The sequence below is a fragment of the Geotrypetes seraphini genome, chromosome 6, assembly GCF_902459505.1.
Source record: "Geotrypetes seraphini chromosome 6, aGeoSer1.1, whole genome shotgun sequence".
In the NCBI taxonomy this organism is placed as follows: Eukaryota; Metazoa; Chordata; class Amphibia; order Gymnophiona; family Dermophiidae; genus Geotrypetes; species Geotrypetes seraphini.
In genome coordinates, this window is record NC_047089.1 from 134,974,954 (window position 1) to 134,991,678 (window position 16,725).

The following is a 16,725-nucleotide window of genomic DNA, read 5'->3' on the forward strand; positions in this document are numbered from 1 at the left end:
GAAGTCTTCAGGGATGCTGTCTGATGTGCTTCTGGCAGTATCGTTGGTACCTACATGAATGAGAAACATAGGGAAATGGTCAGTAAGTTTCAGAAGTTTGTCTATACTGGTGGTGATGTCCCGGATCCTGGCTCCAGGGAGACAGCAGACCTCCCTCGACTGCAAATCTGGTCTGCAAATTGGTCCTTCGGTGCCTCTTAGCATGGAGTCTCCGATGACCACCACTCTACGCTCCTTCTGGGGCGGGGGGGGGGGGGGTCGAGCAGCGAGAACTGTAGCCGATGTTCTTTGTTCAGAATCCTCGTGAGCCCCCTCTGTTTCATCCTCGACAGTTCCTTCTTGAAGGACGTGAAATCTATTCTTCAGGGAAAGTTGTGGGGTTGGTGTAGAGCTGCCCTGTTTGAGAGAAAAAGAAGAAGACAGTGAGAATGGGGGAGGGGGTTTCTTTGCTTGCCAGTAGAAGAGGTTACCAGCTGCCATGGACCGGCATCTCCAATCATTTCCTGTATTCCGATCGTTGAATTTAGAGCTGTAGGTTTGGGAGTGCCAAGGATGGTCTTGTCGAGGCTTCGTTCTGTGATATGAGACAGTTCCTGGATGGCATCGTCGATGAAGGCCTCATCCTCCCTGATGCACCTCAAGCATTTCACCTCCTCCCTGAGGCTCCGTAGTTCCTGCATAATGTCCTCGTCCGCTTCTACCTGTCTCATCTCCTCTGTCTGCGTAGAGACCGAAGCATACTGTGGGAGGGGGGTGGCCTCGGTCAGCACTGAGACATCTGTTCCCCGCTCAGTGGCATTCTCTGCCTTCTGTGTAGAGTCCTTGGCCATCCCCCGGGTCTCTCCGGATGCTGGAGTGTTGAACTTGATAGTAGTCTTGGCGCTCCTAGTTCTCCCTGCCATTTCAAAAAAGAGGAAGAAAGAAAAAAAATAAAATAAAAAGGAATGTGAGTCAAGGAAAGAGTGTGTTTGCCTGAGTGCTTGTTTGCATGTGATAAAGGAGATTATCTGTTTTCGTGTGTGGGAAGAGAGGGGTGTTTCTGGCTCAAGTGGAAAGGCTCTGTTTAGAGGAGTGTATCTGGATGAATGTGGAAGGGCTCTGTTTAGAGGCCCTTCTTGAGGCCCTTCGCAAAGGCGCTCTCGCCCCTTTTATGGAGGGGCCCGGCGCCTACTGCTGATGCATTGGGGGGACGGAGCTACTCTCGCCGCTTCCCCGATGCTAAAAAAGAAAAGAAAAAACAAATCCCAGGCTTTTGCCGCTCGCCTTGCCTGCTGAGACTCTCTCCCCGCTTTCTCAGCCCTTCGCCTGGCTCTCTGTGCAGTGGCGGACCGTCGGCTCGCCTCCTTTTATGGAGGGGCCCGGCGCCTACTGCTGATGCGTTGGGGGGGCGGAGCTACTCTCGCCGTTTCCCCGATGCTAAAAAAGAAAAGAAAAAACAAATCCCAGGCTTTTGCCGCTCGCCTCGCCTGCTGAGACTCTCTCCCCGCTTTCTCAGCCCTTCGCCTGGCTCTCTGTGCAGTGGCGGACCGTCGGCTCGCCTCCTTTTATGGAGGGGCCCGGCGCCTACTGCTGATGCGTTGGGGGGGGCGGAGCTACTCTCGCCGCTTCCCCGATGCTAAAAAAGAAAAGAAAAAACAAATCCCAGGCTTTTGCCGCTCGCCTCGCCTGCTGAGACTCTCTCCCCGCTTTCTCAGCCCTTCGCCTGGCTCTCTGTGCAGTGGCGGACCGTCGGCTCGCCTCCTTTTATGGAGGGGCCCGGCGCCTACTGCTGATGTGTTGGTGGGGCGGAGCTACTCTCGCCGCTTCCCCGATGCTAAAAAAGAAAAGAAAAAACAAATCCCAGGCTTTTGCCGCTCGCCTCGCCTGCTGAGACTCTCTCCCCGCTTTCTAAGCCCTTCGCCTGGCTCTCTGTGGAGTGGCGGACCGTCGGCTCGCCTCTTTTTATGGAGGGGCCCGGCGCCTACTGCTGATGCGTTGGGGGGGCGGAGCTACTCTCGCCGCATCCCCGATGCTAAAAAAGAAAAGAAAAAACAAATCCCAGGCTTTTGCCGCTCGCCTCGCCTGCTGAGACTCTCTCCCCGCTTTCTCAGCCCTTCGCCTGGCTCTCTGTGCAGTGGCGGACCGTCGGCTCGCCTCCTTTTATGGAGGGGCCCGGCGCCTACTGCTGATGCGTTGGTGGGGGGCAGAGCTACTCTCGCCGTTTCCCCGATGCTAAAAAAGAAAAGAAAAAACAAATCCCAGACTTTTGCCGCTCGCCTCGCCTGCTGAGACTCTCTCCCCGCTTTCTCAGCCCTTCGCCTAGCTCTCTGTGCAGTGGCGGACCGTCGGCTCGCCTCCTTTTATGGAGGGGCCCGGCGCCTACTGCTGATGCGTTGGTGGGGGGCGGAGCTACTCTCGCCGTTTCCCCGATGCTAAAAAAGAAAAGAAAAAACAAATCCCAGGCTTTTGCCGCTCGCCTTGCCTGCTGAGACTCTCTCCCCGCTTTCTCAGCCCTTCGCCTAGCTCTCTGTGCAGTGGCGGACCGTCGGCTCGCCTCCTTTTATGGAGGGGCCCGGCGCCTACTGCTGATGCGTTGGGGGGGGAGGAGCTACTCTCGCCGCTTCCCCGATGCTAAAAAAGAAAAGAAAAAACAAATCCCAGGCTTTTGCCGCTCGCCTCGCCTGCTGAGACTCTCTCCCCGCTTTCTCAGCCCTTCGCCTAGCTCTCTGTGCAGTGGCGGACCGTCAGCTCGCCTCCTTTTATGGAGGGGCCCGGCGCCTACTACTGATGCGTTGGTGGGGGGCGGAGCTACTCTCGCCGTTTCCCCGATGCTAAAAAAGAAAAGAAAAAACAAATCCCAGGCTTTTGCCGCTCGCCTCGCCTGCTGAGACTCTCTCCCCGCTTTCTCAGCCCTTCGCCTAGCTCTCTGTGCAGTGGCGGACCGTCGGCTCGCCTCCTTTTATGGAGGGGCCTGGCGCCTACTGCTGATGCGTTGGGGGGGAGGAGCTACTCTCGCCGCTTCCCCGATGCTAAAAAAGAAAAGAAAAAACAAATCCCAGGCTTTTGCTGCTCGCCTCGGCTGCTGAGACTCTCTCCCCACTTTCTCAGCCCTTCGCCTGGCTCTCTGTGACGGACATAATCTGATGAGGACCAGCCAGCACGGCTTCAGCAAAGGAATATCTTGCTTGATGAACTTGCTGCACTTCTTCAAGGGAGTAAACAGGGAGGGAGACAAGGATAACCCAGTCGACATTGTATATCTGGATTTTCAGAAGGCGTTGGTATGTCGAGTGAAGTGATTAAATTTGCAGACGATACAAAGTTATTCAGAATAGTGAAGGCGCAGGAGGATTGCGAAGACCTACAATGTGACATAAACACGCTCGAGAAATGGCTGCGACATGGCAAATAAGGTTTAACGTGGATAAGTGTAAGGTGATGCATGTCGGTGCAGTGCTTGGAGAGACCCCCCAGGAAAGAGACTTGGGAATACTGGTTGACAAGTCAACGAAGCCGGGTGAACAGAATGCTAGGAATGATTAATAAGGAGATCACAAACAGATCGGAGAAGGTTATCATGCCACTGTACCGCACCATGGTATGCCCTCACCTGGAATACTGCATCGAGCATTGGTCGCCGTTCATGAAGAAGGACACAGTACTACTCGAGAGGGTCCAGAGAATAACGACTAAAATGGTTGAGGGGCTGGTGGAGTTGCCGTGCAGTGAGAGATTAGAGAAACTGGGCTTCTTTTCCCTTGAAAAGAGGAGACCGAGAGGGGACATGATCGAAACATTCAAGATAATGAAGGGAATAGTAGATAAAGACAGGTTGTTCACCCTCTCCAAGGTAGGGAGAAAGGTGGCACTCTCTAAAGTTAAAAGGGGAAAGATTCCGTACAAACGTAAGGAAGTTCTTCTTTACCCAGGGAGTGGTAGAAAACTGGAACGCTGTTCCGGAGGCTGTCATAGGGGGAAAACACCCTCCAGGGATTCAAGACAAAGTTAGACAAGTTGCTGCTGAACCAGAACGTATGTAGGTAAGGCTAGTCTCAGTTAGGGCACTGGTCTTTGACCTAAGGGCCACTGCATGAGCAGACTACTGGGCACGATGGACCACCGGTCTGACCCAGCAGCGGCAAGTCATATGTTCTTATGTTCTTTTACCTCCCTCCCCTTACTATCAGGCAGACCTCAGCTACAACTTGGTTATGGCAGGGAGAACAAGAAGCGCCATGTCTGCAATGAAGACCAACTGTCCTGTAACTGGGGGGACCCAGGGGGCAACCACGGTATGCGTACAGAAGGAGGAGGACCCAGGACTGTGGACAGAGGTCTCTGTGCAGACCAAGATCATCCTCCTCCCCCCCCTGTTCTCCACAATCTCTACACAGACAGAGGAGGTCGACCAGCTAGACGGAGACATCATGCAGGAACTTAGGAGTCTCAGGGATGAGGTGAAACGCCTGAGAAGCATCCGAAAGGATGAGGCCTACATTGACGGAGTCATCCAGGAGCTGTCCCAAATCACCGAGCTGGCCCAAGACATGTCCTCCCTTGAGACACCCAAATCACCAGCTTTGAAACCAACAATTGGGGTACAGGAGATGGCTGGAGACCTGGCAGCTGGTGACCTCCTCCACGGACAAACACCGGAGATCCCACCACCCTCTTTCAATCTCTTCACCCTATTCTTCTTTTTCTCACCAACAGGGCAGCTTTACATCCACCCCACAACTCACCCTGAGGAACAGATTCCAGATCCTACAGGTAGAAGATGTCGACAAGGAGCAGGAGGTAGTCCAGCGCAAGGCTCCAACTCCGGGGACAACTGATCGTCTCCTCCCAAAGAAGCGCAGAGTAATAGTCATTGAGGGGCACCGAGGGACCAATCTGCAGACCAGATATGCAGTCAAGGGAGATTTGCTGTCTGCCTGGAGCCAGGGTCTGAGATGTCATTGCCTGTCTTGATAGGCTTCTCAAGCCCCAAGATCACTTCCCCATGGTCCTCATCCACATTGGCACAAACGACACTCCTAAGAACACCCCGGAGAACATAACTAGAGACTTTGGAGCCCTGGGTGAGAGGCTGAAGCAGACAGGAGCGCAGGTGGTCTTCTCGATCCTCCCAGTTAGAGGCAAAGGAAGTGCCAGGGATGAGCGTATACTGAGGACTAACGAGTGGCTTCAAGATGGTGCCGGGAAATGAACTTCGGATTCCTGAACTATGGAGAGGCGTTGCAAGGAATTCAGGGACCAGATGGACTCCATCTGACCAGTAGGGGTAAGCACGTCTTTGGACACCGACTAGCCCGCCTGCTTCGTAGGGCTTTAAACTAGGTAAGTCGGGGGAGGGTACCCACTCAGATACAAGTGCAGTAAGGTACGATCCTGACGAGGTGAGTCAAAACTCCGATTCTAAGTCCAAAGTAAGTGCCCCCATTGCAAACAATTCTCTAGGAGTCACACTACCCCCAGGTGGGAAACTCCCCACAGGGACTTAGCAATCACGGGGTATGGAGGGCTATGTATATTAATGCACACAGTTTAGGCAATAAGATTCTAGAATTAGAGACCGAAATAATGAATGCCGACCTTGCCGTGGTGGCAATATCCGAAACTTGGTTCACAGACTCTCATGGGTGGGATATGGCTATACTGGGATACAACTTATTTCGTCAGGACAGAAAGGGAAAGTCAGGGGGAGGGGTGACACTATACATTAAAGAAGACATCAAAACTACCAGAATCACAGATGTCAAGTACACTGGGGAATCCCTCTGGGTGAACCTGTCCAGAGGCAGGGAAAAATGCCTGTATCTTGGTGTAGTATATAGACCTCCAAGACAACTGGAAGACAAAGACTCCGAATTAATTGAAGACATAGAGAATATCACTCTACAGGGAGACGCTGTTCTGCTAGGAGACTTCAACATGCCTGACGCAGATTGGAACTCATACTCAGCAATAACCAGCAGCAGCAGGAGACTGTTAACATCCATAAAGGGAGCACGACTCAAACAAATGGTATTGGAACTCACTAGGGCCCAGGCGATCCTGGACCTGGTACTCACCAACGGGGATAGTGTCTCGAAGGTCTCGGTAGGAGATACGCTAGCCTCCAGCGACCACAACATGGTGTGGTTCTACCTCAGGAAAGGTTTCCCTAGATCAAACACGAAAACAAAAGTACTCAACTTCCGAGGCACTGACTTCGAACGCATGGGAGATTTCGTCCACCGGACACTGCAGAACCAAGCTACGACCGATGATGTGGAAGCTATGTGGTCATCCCTAAAATCTACCATACATGAAGCAACAAGCCTCTACATTAAATCAGTACACAAACGGCAGAGAAACAACAAACCCCAATGGTACTCCGCAGAAATCTCGCACCTTGTCAAGGAGAAGAAAAAAGCATTTATTTCCTACAAATGAACAGAGACTAGGGAAGCTAAACTAGAACATAGGGCGAGGTCTGCAGCGGTCAAAACGGCAGTCATGGAGGCCAAACTTCGAGTGGAAGAGACTCTGGCAAAGAACATGAAGAAAGGGGACAAATCCTTCTTCAGGTATATTAGTGAGAGGAAAAAAAACACAGACGGGATAGTACGCCTTAGAAAACCAGATGGGAACTGCGCAGAATCAGATTCCGATAAAGCAGAACTACTGAATGAATACTTCTGCTCGGTCTTCACCTGTGAGGCACCGGGGCACGGTCCGCAGTTGCAGGCAAGGCACAGCGTGGAAGACCCGTTTCAGAATTTCGAGTTAACACCTGGCGACGTCTACTACGAATTGGCAAGACTCAAGGTGAACAAAGCCATGGGACCGGACAATCTACACCCCAGGGTGCTCAGTGAGCTGCGTGATGTCCTGGCAGAACCGCTATCAAGGCTCTTCAATCTCTCCCTAAGTTCGGGGAGAGTCCCCATAGACTGGAAAACAACTAACGTCGTTCCACTGCACAAAAAGGGTTGCAGGGCAGAGGCTGCAAATTACAGACCGGTGAGTCTCACATCAATAGTGTGCAAACTCATGGAAACACTAATCAAATGTAAATTAGACGCAATCTTGGATGAGGAGAATCTACGAGATCCCAGTCAACACGGATTCACCAAGGGTAGGTCCTGCCAATCCAATCTCATCAGCTTCTTTGACTTGGTAAAAAAACAGTTAGACTTGGGAGAATCCATGGACGTCGTATACCTAGACTTCAGCAAAGCTTTCGATAGTGTCCCGCATCGCAGGCTGTTGAGCAAGATGAAATCAGTGGAGCTGGGAGAAACACTAACTACATGGGTCAATGACTGGCTGAGTGGCAGACTTCAGAGGGTGGTAGTTAATGGTACCCTCTCTAAAACATCGGAGGTGACCAGTGGAGTACCGCAGGGCTCAGTCTTGGGCCCGCTCCTTTTCAACATATTCATAGCTAGACATGTTGAACCCAACCACGGGGTTGATGCTGAAGGACCTTACCGGACTAGCACAAAGACGATTTCTTTTTAGATCTGAAATTCATGAATACAAACTTAAAATACTCTATTTTAGTTATTTGTATATCATTTATTCATTGTCTCAGTGGTTTACATTCCATTACGCAGTCATTTGTCCCTATCTGTCCTGGTGGGCTCACAATCTATCTAATGCACCTGGGGCATTGGGGGGATTGAGTGACTTGCTCAGGGTTACAAGGAGCAGTGCAGGATTTTAACCCACAACCTCAGGGTGTTGAGACTATAGGTCTAACCACTAGGCCACTCCTTCCTCTATGCAGGTCACTTTCCTAATATGAGCCTACAGGGAAAGAGTAGAATGTGAAATCACTCTCAAACTAAGTGCCTTTTGATTAATAGCCCAAATTAACCAAGAAAACAATGCTATCGTAGCTCTGCCCCAGGATTCTCTTGGTGATCATTCTGTACTCAGTCTTTTTTCATTGTGGATTTCTTACTGGGCATAATATTAGAACATTACTTATTTCTATTTAGGAATGACCTTGGCTGTGGTGATATGGTTGTGATCATTCCTCTTAACATTTCTGCAGCCTTTGATGCTGCCAGTCATGTAATCTTGTTAGACTGGTTATAGACCAACAGATTCAGTTCATAGGACCTCCTATAACTTATATATTATTCCTATATATAGGTGACCTAACTCAGGGGCTTCAAGGTAAGGTAACGTTATTCGCCGACGACGCCAAACTATGCAATATAGTGAGAGATGGCAATTCACCCGATAGTATGACACAGGACCTACATTTGTTGGAGCTTTGGTCCTCGACCTGGCAGCTGGGCTTCAAAGCTAAGAAATGCAAGTTCATGCACCTCGGCAGCAGAAATCCGTGCAGAATTTACACCTTGAATGGTGAGACCTTAGCTAGAACTTCAACAGAACGAGACTTGGGAGTGATCATCAGCGCAGACATGAAAATTGCTGATCATGTAGAGAAGGCTTCATCTAAGGCAAGACAGTTGTTAGGTTGCATCCGCAGTAGAGAGTTGCGCGGGGACAGCTGCTGTAAGAAGGTAATTTAGATTCGCGGCTACAGGGCAGGGAGGATTGTCGGACCCGGGCTGTTATCGGTCGGTCGGGGAAGTGCCACAAAAGTAAGGGGACCTGGCCGGCTGTGCTGCACCCGGGGCGGGGCGGACCGCCCCCCTCCCTTGGTAGCCACTCGAACCGAGGCTACTCTCCTTCTCCTTACCTGCCCTGCCTGCAGCACAGAGCCGAACGGAAGTCTTCCCGATGTCAGCGCTGACGTCGGAGGGAGGGAGGGCTTTGTTTAAGCCCTCCCTCCCCTCCGACATCAGCGCTGACGTCGGGAAGACTTCCGTTCGGCTCTGTGCTGCAAGCAGAGAAGGTAGGGAGAAGAAGAGCCGCGCGACTGAGTACATGCAGCCCCGCAGGAGCCCCGCGACCCTCGGAGGCGTCCCCATGGGATCCCCGCGACCCTAGGGGGCGTCCCCACGGGATCCCCGCGACCCTAGGGGCATCCCCACGGGATCCCCGTGACCCGAAGGGGGAACCCGCGGGATGCCCGCGGGTCCCGCGGGATTCCCGTCGTCCCCGTTCCCGTGCAGCTCTCTAATCCGCAGGAGTTTCGTCAGCCAGAAGCCTGAAGTCATAATACCATTATACAGAACCATGGTGAGGCCTCATTTGGAATACTGTGTGCAATTCTGGAGGCCACACTACCGAAAAGATGTGCTGAGAGTAGAGTCGGTGCAACGGATGGCCACCAGGATGGTCTCAGGGCTCAAGGATCTATCGTACGAGGAAAGGCTGAAAAATTTGCGGCTGTACTCACTCGAGGAACGTAGGGAGAGAGGAGACATGATCGAGACATTTAAGTATATTACCGGCCGTATCGAGATGGAAGAAGAGATTCTCTTTCTCAAAGGATCCTCAGCCATAAGAGGGCATCCGCTCAAACTCGGGCGGGAAATTTCATGGCGACACCAGGAAATATTTCTTCACCGAGAGAGTGGTTGATCCTTGGAACGAGCTCCCGGTGCAGGTGATCGAGGCAAACAGCGTGCAAGAATTTAAGAGCAAATGGGATGCCCATGTGGGATCCCTTAGAGGGTTAAGCCAAGGGAACCTGTCACCAGGAGTGTGATCCCTAGGATAGTAGACTTGGGGATGGGTCAGTAGAGTGGGCAGATCTGATGGGCTGTGGCCCTTATCTGCCGTCATCTTCTATGTTTCTATGTTTACCCCTTCCCCCTTCCCTTCCCTGCTCTTCCTGTCCAGCAGTACCCCTTCTCCCTTCCCTCCCTCCGTGCACTTCTAGACCAGGGCCCCACTTCCCCGCCCACTTCTTTGCAGGTCCTCCAGCTTCCCCCGGGCCTCCCACTCTTACCGCAATCTGCAGAGAGGATTGCCAGTACTCTACGCGATCCTTGTAGGCTGCCACAGTCCTCAGAAGCACGTTCCCTCTGACGCAGTCCCGCCCAACCCGGGCCATGTGCCTAAGGCCCAGGCACCTTAGGCCCCACCAGTAGGCGGGGCTTTGGTTAGGCTGGGCCAATCTGGCCCCATTTGTCGGAGGACTGCCTGCCAGACGGACGGGTTTGGCACCCGTCTGTCCGGCCAACTTACCTAAAGATACGGGGGTGGGGGGGTCGGCCGGGGGGGTCGCGGGTCAGCTGGGAGGGGGGCCAATCGGGGATTCTGGGGGGGGCAGATGCTGGGGGGAGGGGGGTTCGTCGAGAGCAGGAGGGCCTGGGATCCCTCCTGCCTGTAATGTAGTGGGGGGTGGGGGTAGAGGATCGGCTGGGCCAGGAGGGCTTGGGCTCCCTTCTGGCCCGAACGAGTCGGTGGGGGGGCACGATCGGCTGGGCCAGGAGGGCTTGGGCTCCCTCTTGCCCCGATGGAGTCGGGGAGTCGGGGGGGGGCAAGAGGGCTTGGGCTCCCTCTTGCCCCGATATGTCGGGGGTGCCGCGGTTGGCTGGGGCAAGAGGGCTTGAACTCCCTCTTGCCCCGATGTCGGGAGGGGGGGTCGCAGTTTAACATGGCAGGAGGGCTTGGGCACCCTCCTGCCTGGATCGTTGTGGGGGGGGGGATTCTGTAACCGGTGTTGTTTTTGACAGACACCGGTTACAGAATCCAGCTTTTAGGCGAAGGACTGGCTCCTCCTTTGCCTAAAAGCCCTTCTGTTGGATGTTTGTGGCCTAGGCGTGTTTTTGTTTCATTATGGCTAAAAAGTGTAGACATGCTGTGGGGGTACTTTTAGACGTAGTGGAGATTGGGCGTTTAGGCAGAGGAAGGCCATAATCAAAACATGGACGTTTGTTTTGGTTATGGACACTTTCCCTACTTCTGGGTTGAACGTTTAGGGACTTAGGCCAAAAGGGGACTTAGACGCTTTTTTTGATTTTGCCCCTGTAAGATTTTAGTTTGTCATAATTATTGTTTGTTTTAATTCATGTGAACCATTTAGTTCTTAAGCGGTATAGAAAAATTTTAAATAAATACTTCTACCCTGTAAAATTTCGTGAATGTGGCAGCCATATTGGACTCCACATTTGGATAGTCCGTACTTTCAGCAGGCTCATCTGTCCCATCCTGAATTCCAGGGACTGCTTTTATATGTCCCAAGAGTTCAGGAATAATATGCGTTTTGCACTAAAAGGAAAGATAAGGTACTTACCTCAATAATCTTCTTTCTAGTAAATAGGCATATCATTCCTGAAGCCCACCCTGTAAAATGTTATTTTAGCCTGCTTACTGCCTCAGACAAGCCTGGAAGTCCGGTTTGCTTGTTTTTTTCCTTTATCCAGCAGGGACAAGGATAGGGGTTAACACAGCTATTTCAGTGCATTCAGAACTCTAAGAAGAGAGTGTGGCGTAGTGGTTAGAGCTACATCTCAGCACCCTGAGATTATGGGTTCAAACCCCGAGCTGCTCCTTGTAACCCTGGGCAAGCCACATAATCCTCCATTGCTCCTGATACATTAGATAGACTATGAGCCTGCTGGGACAGATAGGGAAAATGCTTTGAGTACCTAATTTGTAACCTGTTCTCCTTTGGGAGGACAGGCTAAAAAGTCAAATAAATAAGACTTATTGCAGGTTGCACTCAGGTAGCTTGCTAGTTTATTCTACCTTGTTATATGTTAACCGTTTATATTACTACTACTGCTACTACTTATTACTTATATAGCGCTGAAAGGCGTACACAGCGCTGTACATTTTGACATTATAAAGAGTTCCTGCTTATATGTTTCAGTGAGCAGCACAGTGAGGGGAAGGGAATCTAGTTATCCCCCTCACTGCACCCAGACACCATCTTTGCTTGAGCTGATTGATTTTATTTTGTGGGAAGCCCCGCCCCCTTCTTCCCAGGAGCAAAGCCTCTGTTCCTCTATACTGGATTTGGCCACTGTGGGACACGTACCATACAAGTCTGTCTGACATTGGCCTCCAATCCTAGATTTGGCCATTCTTCTTTGTCTCTTTCAAATGCAGGACACAGACCCCTATATGTCTGTCTGGCATTGGCCTCTGTTCCCCAATGCTGGATTTGGCCTCTCTTCATTGTCTCTAGCCACATGCTGGACACAGATCGTACAAGTCTGACCAGCATTGGCATCCATTCCCCATGCTGTATTTAGCCACTCTTTGTCTCTCACTATTCATGGGACAGACCATTCAAGTCTGTCTGATATCGACCTCAGATCACACTATTCTTGCACAAGGTAACACTTCAGTAACCATGTTGCTTTTCCATCTTCTTTCTATTCAAGCATCCCCTGTGTCAAAGTCCAAACCGTGCTCCAGCACTACTCCATGAGTGCTTCTGCTAGGTGTATATATGGTGTATCTGCATGCATTTAAATGTATATACTCAAGATAATGTTAGTAAAGGTAAAATGCTATTTAACTTCATTTTTTCTTATGGGAAAAATGATTGTATGCAGGCCCAACATGTATTTAAAATATGAAGATTATCAACGTTATTTTATATTATTCAGCTGATAGGGCTCCCTTCTTTGTCATTTTTTGTGCCTGCTTCTGAATTACAGTATTTTGCTTTGCTTGTCTCAGTGTTGGAACTTGAATCATTTAATGTTTTATTGCAGTGTCAACTTTGTGATAAAGCTTTTATGAATTATTCGTTTCTTCAAAGTCATGTCCACCGACGCCATCCAGAAGAAACTGCATTTGGTAAGCACTTAATATTTGATAAATTGTTGAGCAAATAAAAACCATGAAGTGTGATTTCTTATCTGATTATCCCTGCAGTACGATTAAGTCTAGGTCGGCCCACATCCCGCCCTAACCACTCCTTCAAAAATGCCCCTTTCCTTAGCAACAGCAGCAAATGAATCTAGCGACTAGTGGGATAGCACGCATCTACTAGCAGGTGGAGATATAGAAACTGATTTACAGGTGCTCCTCTTGGATGGAACGTCTCCTGTCCACTCAGTATACTATATCTCCAGCAGGCGGATGGTTGAAATTCAACTGGCTGCTGGCATTTTGCTGTGTTATGCCCAGTTTTTCTCCCGTTGAGAGTGATCTTCAATGAGCTAGGGGTATCTGGATGAACGGTGCCGGTTTTGGAGGTTTCATCAGGGCCCCCCCAGGTTCCTGCCCCACCTTCCCCTCTGTGGAAATGAGGTGGTGTTGAATCTCTGAATTTCTTCTTTCACATAGAAACCCCCCCTCCAAAAAAAAACAAACAAACAGAGACTAACTTTTGTGTAGCAGTGTAATACTTTTTGACACGTGTACAGGCTACAGCTACCTGTGCTGCAATAGATTCCTGATAAGGTCGAGTAAGCAGTGTTTAGTTCTCTTCATGTCTGCTAGAGTCGGGTGTGTTGTGCTTTATTGTTTAGCTGTCTGCATTGGTTCGATTGTGTCGGGTTTGGATATTATGGCGGCAGAGGCAGTAAAGAGGTGTTCACGCTGTGGGACGCGCAGGACACCATTGAGTTTGTGTTCAGCTGGCTGTGCAGACATCGCAGGGGAGGAAGCCAACATGGCACCGGAGGACATGAACATTTCCCACGCAAAAGATGCGCTGCCCTGCTCTCCCTTGATCTCGGCATTGCCGAGTATGGCACCGAGTGTGTCGGAGGTTGGGGGAAGCCCAAATGATGTCATCGGGCTTTCCTCATTAGCGGGGGCGATTTTTGTGATGGGCGGTTTGTCGGCAGTGAAAGCAGGAATGCAGGCCATGTCATTTCCCCTGAATTTGTAGTGCTCTTGCACAAATCCTTTCTCTTGCAGAGCTCTCAGCCTGCGCAGCAGGGGGAAGTGGTGGGGGAGCTGCTGCTGCTCAAGCGGTTGTAGTTCAGCCTCAGGTGGATGCACAAGCGGCTAAGCAGCGTAGGCTGATACCCTCGGATGGAGGGTACCCTCGGTCTGACTCCAGCCTCTCTTTTCCTATTCAGGGTTCCTTGGAGGAGGGGGAAGTTGAAGATTTGAAGCTGGAGGATTCCCTGGTTAGGGAAGTGAATAACCCCACCGTGCTATGCCTGTTCCATAGAGAGGAACTGTCTTTTATTTCAAAAGCATTGCAAGGGCTGAATATGTCTCAGGCCGATCCACAAGGGGTGGGAAAGGCAAAGCCCCTTATGGCGGGCACGAGAAAACCGCCTAAAATGGTTCCAGTCCGTGAGGCCATGCAGGAGCTTATCTCGACACAATGGGATGCGCTGGAGTCAGGGTTCCGGGTGGCAAAGGCCATGCAACAATTGTACCCAGTGGCGCAGGATAAGCTGGAGAGGTTTAAGCTCCCGAGGGTGGACGCTTTGGTAGCAGCGGTTATCAAGAAGACTACATGGCCAGTTGAAGGACACCCAGGATTGTAAGATTGAGTCTTCGCTAAAGCTCTCTTTCGAGGTGGTGGCTATCACCTTGCAGGCGGCTGTGTGCAGTTCCTATGCGGCGTGCGCATGTCTGCAATGGATCCAACAGACGGCAGATGGGATGTTGGAGTCAGGAGTGGCTCACCCATCTGAATTTGCGGATGTAGAAGCAGGTTTGGTGTATTTGGTGGACGCCTTATATGATGTTATTTGCGCTTCAGCGAAGCAGATGTTGCTTTCGGTGGTTTCACACAGATTGTTGTGGCTACACCATTGGGCAGTGGATGCAGCTTCCAAACTGCAACTTGTGCGCCTACCTTTTAAGGATCATCTATTGTTTGGACAAATTGGTGAAGGATTTTGGTGATTCCAAAACTCAGAGATTGCTGGAAGATAAGCCTAAGGGACCCTTGAGGGACTTACCTTCCCGAGCCCGTTTTCGTGATGCAAAACGGTATAGACCAGGGAAGCCAAATTTCACTCCTGCTTACGCTTCCTCCTTTGCTTTCAAGCCTACGTTTCCACAGAGGAATTCCTTTCATCCTGCAAAAACTCTGGCCTCTCAGCCAGCCCATGCTCCAGCTGTTTGTAATTCCCAATGACGGGGTCTCGGCTCCCTCCACCATGCCTATTGGGGGCGGCTGTCTTTCTTTCTGGCAGAGTGGGCTAAGATAATGTCTGATCAGTGGGTCTTGGACATTATTCGAGAAGATTACAAATTAGAATTCTCCTCTCCCGTTGCAGATTCTTTCTTGATTTTCCTGTGCGCAGGGGTGAGCAAGTGGGAGTTGGCGTAAAGTTCTCTTTAGGTGCTTCTGGATCTTGGAGCGGTGGTTCCAGTTCCTCGGGAGCAGAGGGACCAGGGGGAGGTATTACAGTTACTTCGTTGTGCCCAAGAAAGGGAGTTCAGTCAGAACGATTCTGGATCTCAAACAAGTCAATCAGTTTGTCCACGTCAGGCATTTCCGTATGGAAATGGTGAGGTCGGTCATTACGACAGTTCAGCCAGGGGAGTTCCTGATGGCGCTCGATCTCAAGGAAGCCTCCTTGCATATTCTCATCTGGCCGCTGCATCAATAGTATCTGCGCTTTTCTGTGCTCAGGCTCCATTATCAGTTTCAGGCGATGCCTTTTAGTCTGGCCATGGCTCTGCGGACTTTTTCAAAGGTGATGGTGGTAGTGGCGGTCTGCCTTCGCAAGGAGGGGATTCGGGTCCATCCTTAACTGGATGACTGGTTGATTCAGGCATCGTCCAGGCAAGAGAATTTGGAGGTAACACAGAGGGTGATTTCCCTTCTTCAGTCATTGGGTCAACTTTCCGAAGAGCTCTTTGATCCCCTCCCAATCATTGGAACATCTGGGAGTGCAGTTCGACACAGCAGTGGGGAAAGTGTTTCTGACCAGCGACTGGGGTGATAAGTTACAGTCTCGGGTTCGCCTTCTTCGACAGTCCCTGAGATCATGAGTATGGGATTATTTACAGGTTCTTGGCTCAGTGGTGGCATCTCTGGAAGTGGTGCCTTGGGCTCAATTTCACATAGTAACATAGTAGATGACGGCAGATAAAGACCCGAATGGTCCATCCAGTCTGCCCAACCTGATTCAATTAAAATTTTTTTTAAAAATTTTTTTCTTCTTAGCTATTTCTGGGCAAGAATCCAAAGCTTTACCCAGTACTGTGCTTGGGTTCCAACTGCCGAAATCTCTGTTAAGACTTACTCTAGCCCATCTACATCCTCCCAGCCATTGAAGCCCTCCCCTGCCCTTCCTCCACCAAACGGCCATACACAGACACAGACCGTGCAAGTCTGCCCAGTAACAGGCCTAGTTCAATATTTAATATTATTTTCTGATTCTAAATCTTCTGTGTTCATCCCATGCTTCTTTGAACTCAGTCACAGTTTTACTCTCCACCACCTCTCTCGGGAGCGCATTCCAGGCATCCACTACCCTCTCCGTAAAGTAGAATTTCCTAACTTTGCCCCTGAATCTACCACCCCTCAACCTCAAATTATGTCCTCTGGTTTTACCATTTTCCTTTCTCAGGAAAAGATTTTGTTCTACGTTAATACCCTTCAAATATTTGAACGTCTGAATCATATCTCCCCTGTCTCTCCTGTCCTCTAGGGTATACATATTCAGGGCTTCCAGTCTCTCCTCATACGTCTTCTGGCGCAAGCCTCCTATCATTTTCGTCGCCCTCCTCTGGACCGCCTCAAGTCTTCTTACGTCTTTCGCCAGATACGGTCTCCAAAACTGAATACAATACTCCAAGTGGGGCCTCACCAATGACCTGTACAGGGTCCTTCTACTGACTACACCTCTCTTTATACAGCCCAGCATCCTTCTGGCAGCAGCCACTGCCTTGTCACACTGTTTTTTCGCCTTTAGATCTTCGGACACTATAATCCAAGGTCCCTCT

At 50.6% G+C, this 16,725-nt stretch overlaps 2 protein-coding genes across 13 annotated transcripts in view; one reads left to right on the top strand and one right to left on the bottom strand.

Annotated features, from left to right (window-relative positions):
* DZIP1 (DAZ interacting zinc finger protein 1) overlaps positions 1–16,725 on the top strand; it is a 585,021-nt gene that overhangs the window by 87,002 nt on the left and 481,294 nt on the right. For all 4 annotated transcript variants that reach the window (XM_033947541.1, XM_033947543.1, XM_033947540.1 and 1 more), the window contains exon 3: positions 12,567–12,651. In XM_033947541.1, coding sequence (XP_033803432.1) covers positions 12,567–12,651 — 85 coding nt within the window. The remainder of the gene's footprint in view (positions 1–12,566; positions 12,652–16,725) is intronic.
* LOC117361931 (dnaJ homolog subfamily C member 3-like) overlaps positions 1–16,725 on the bottom strand; it is a 150,556-nt gene that overhangs the window by 47,915 nt on the left and 85,916 nt on the right. The gene's annotated exons all lie outside the window — the stretch shown is intronic.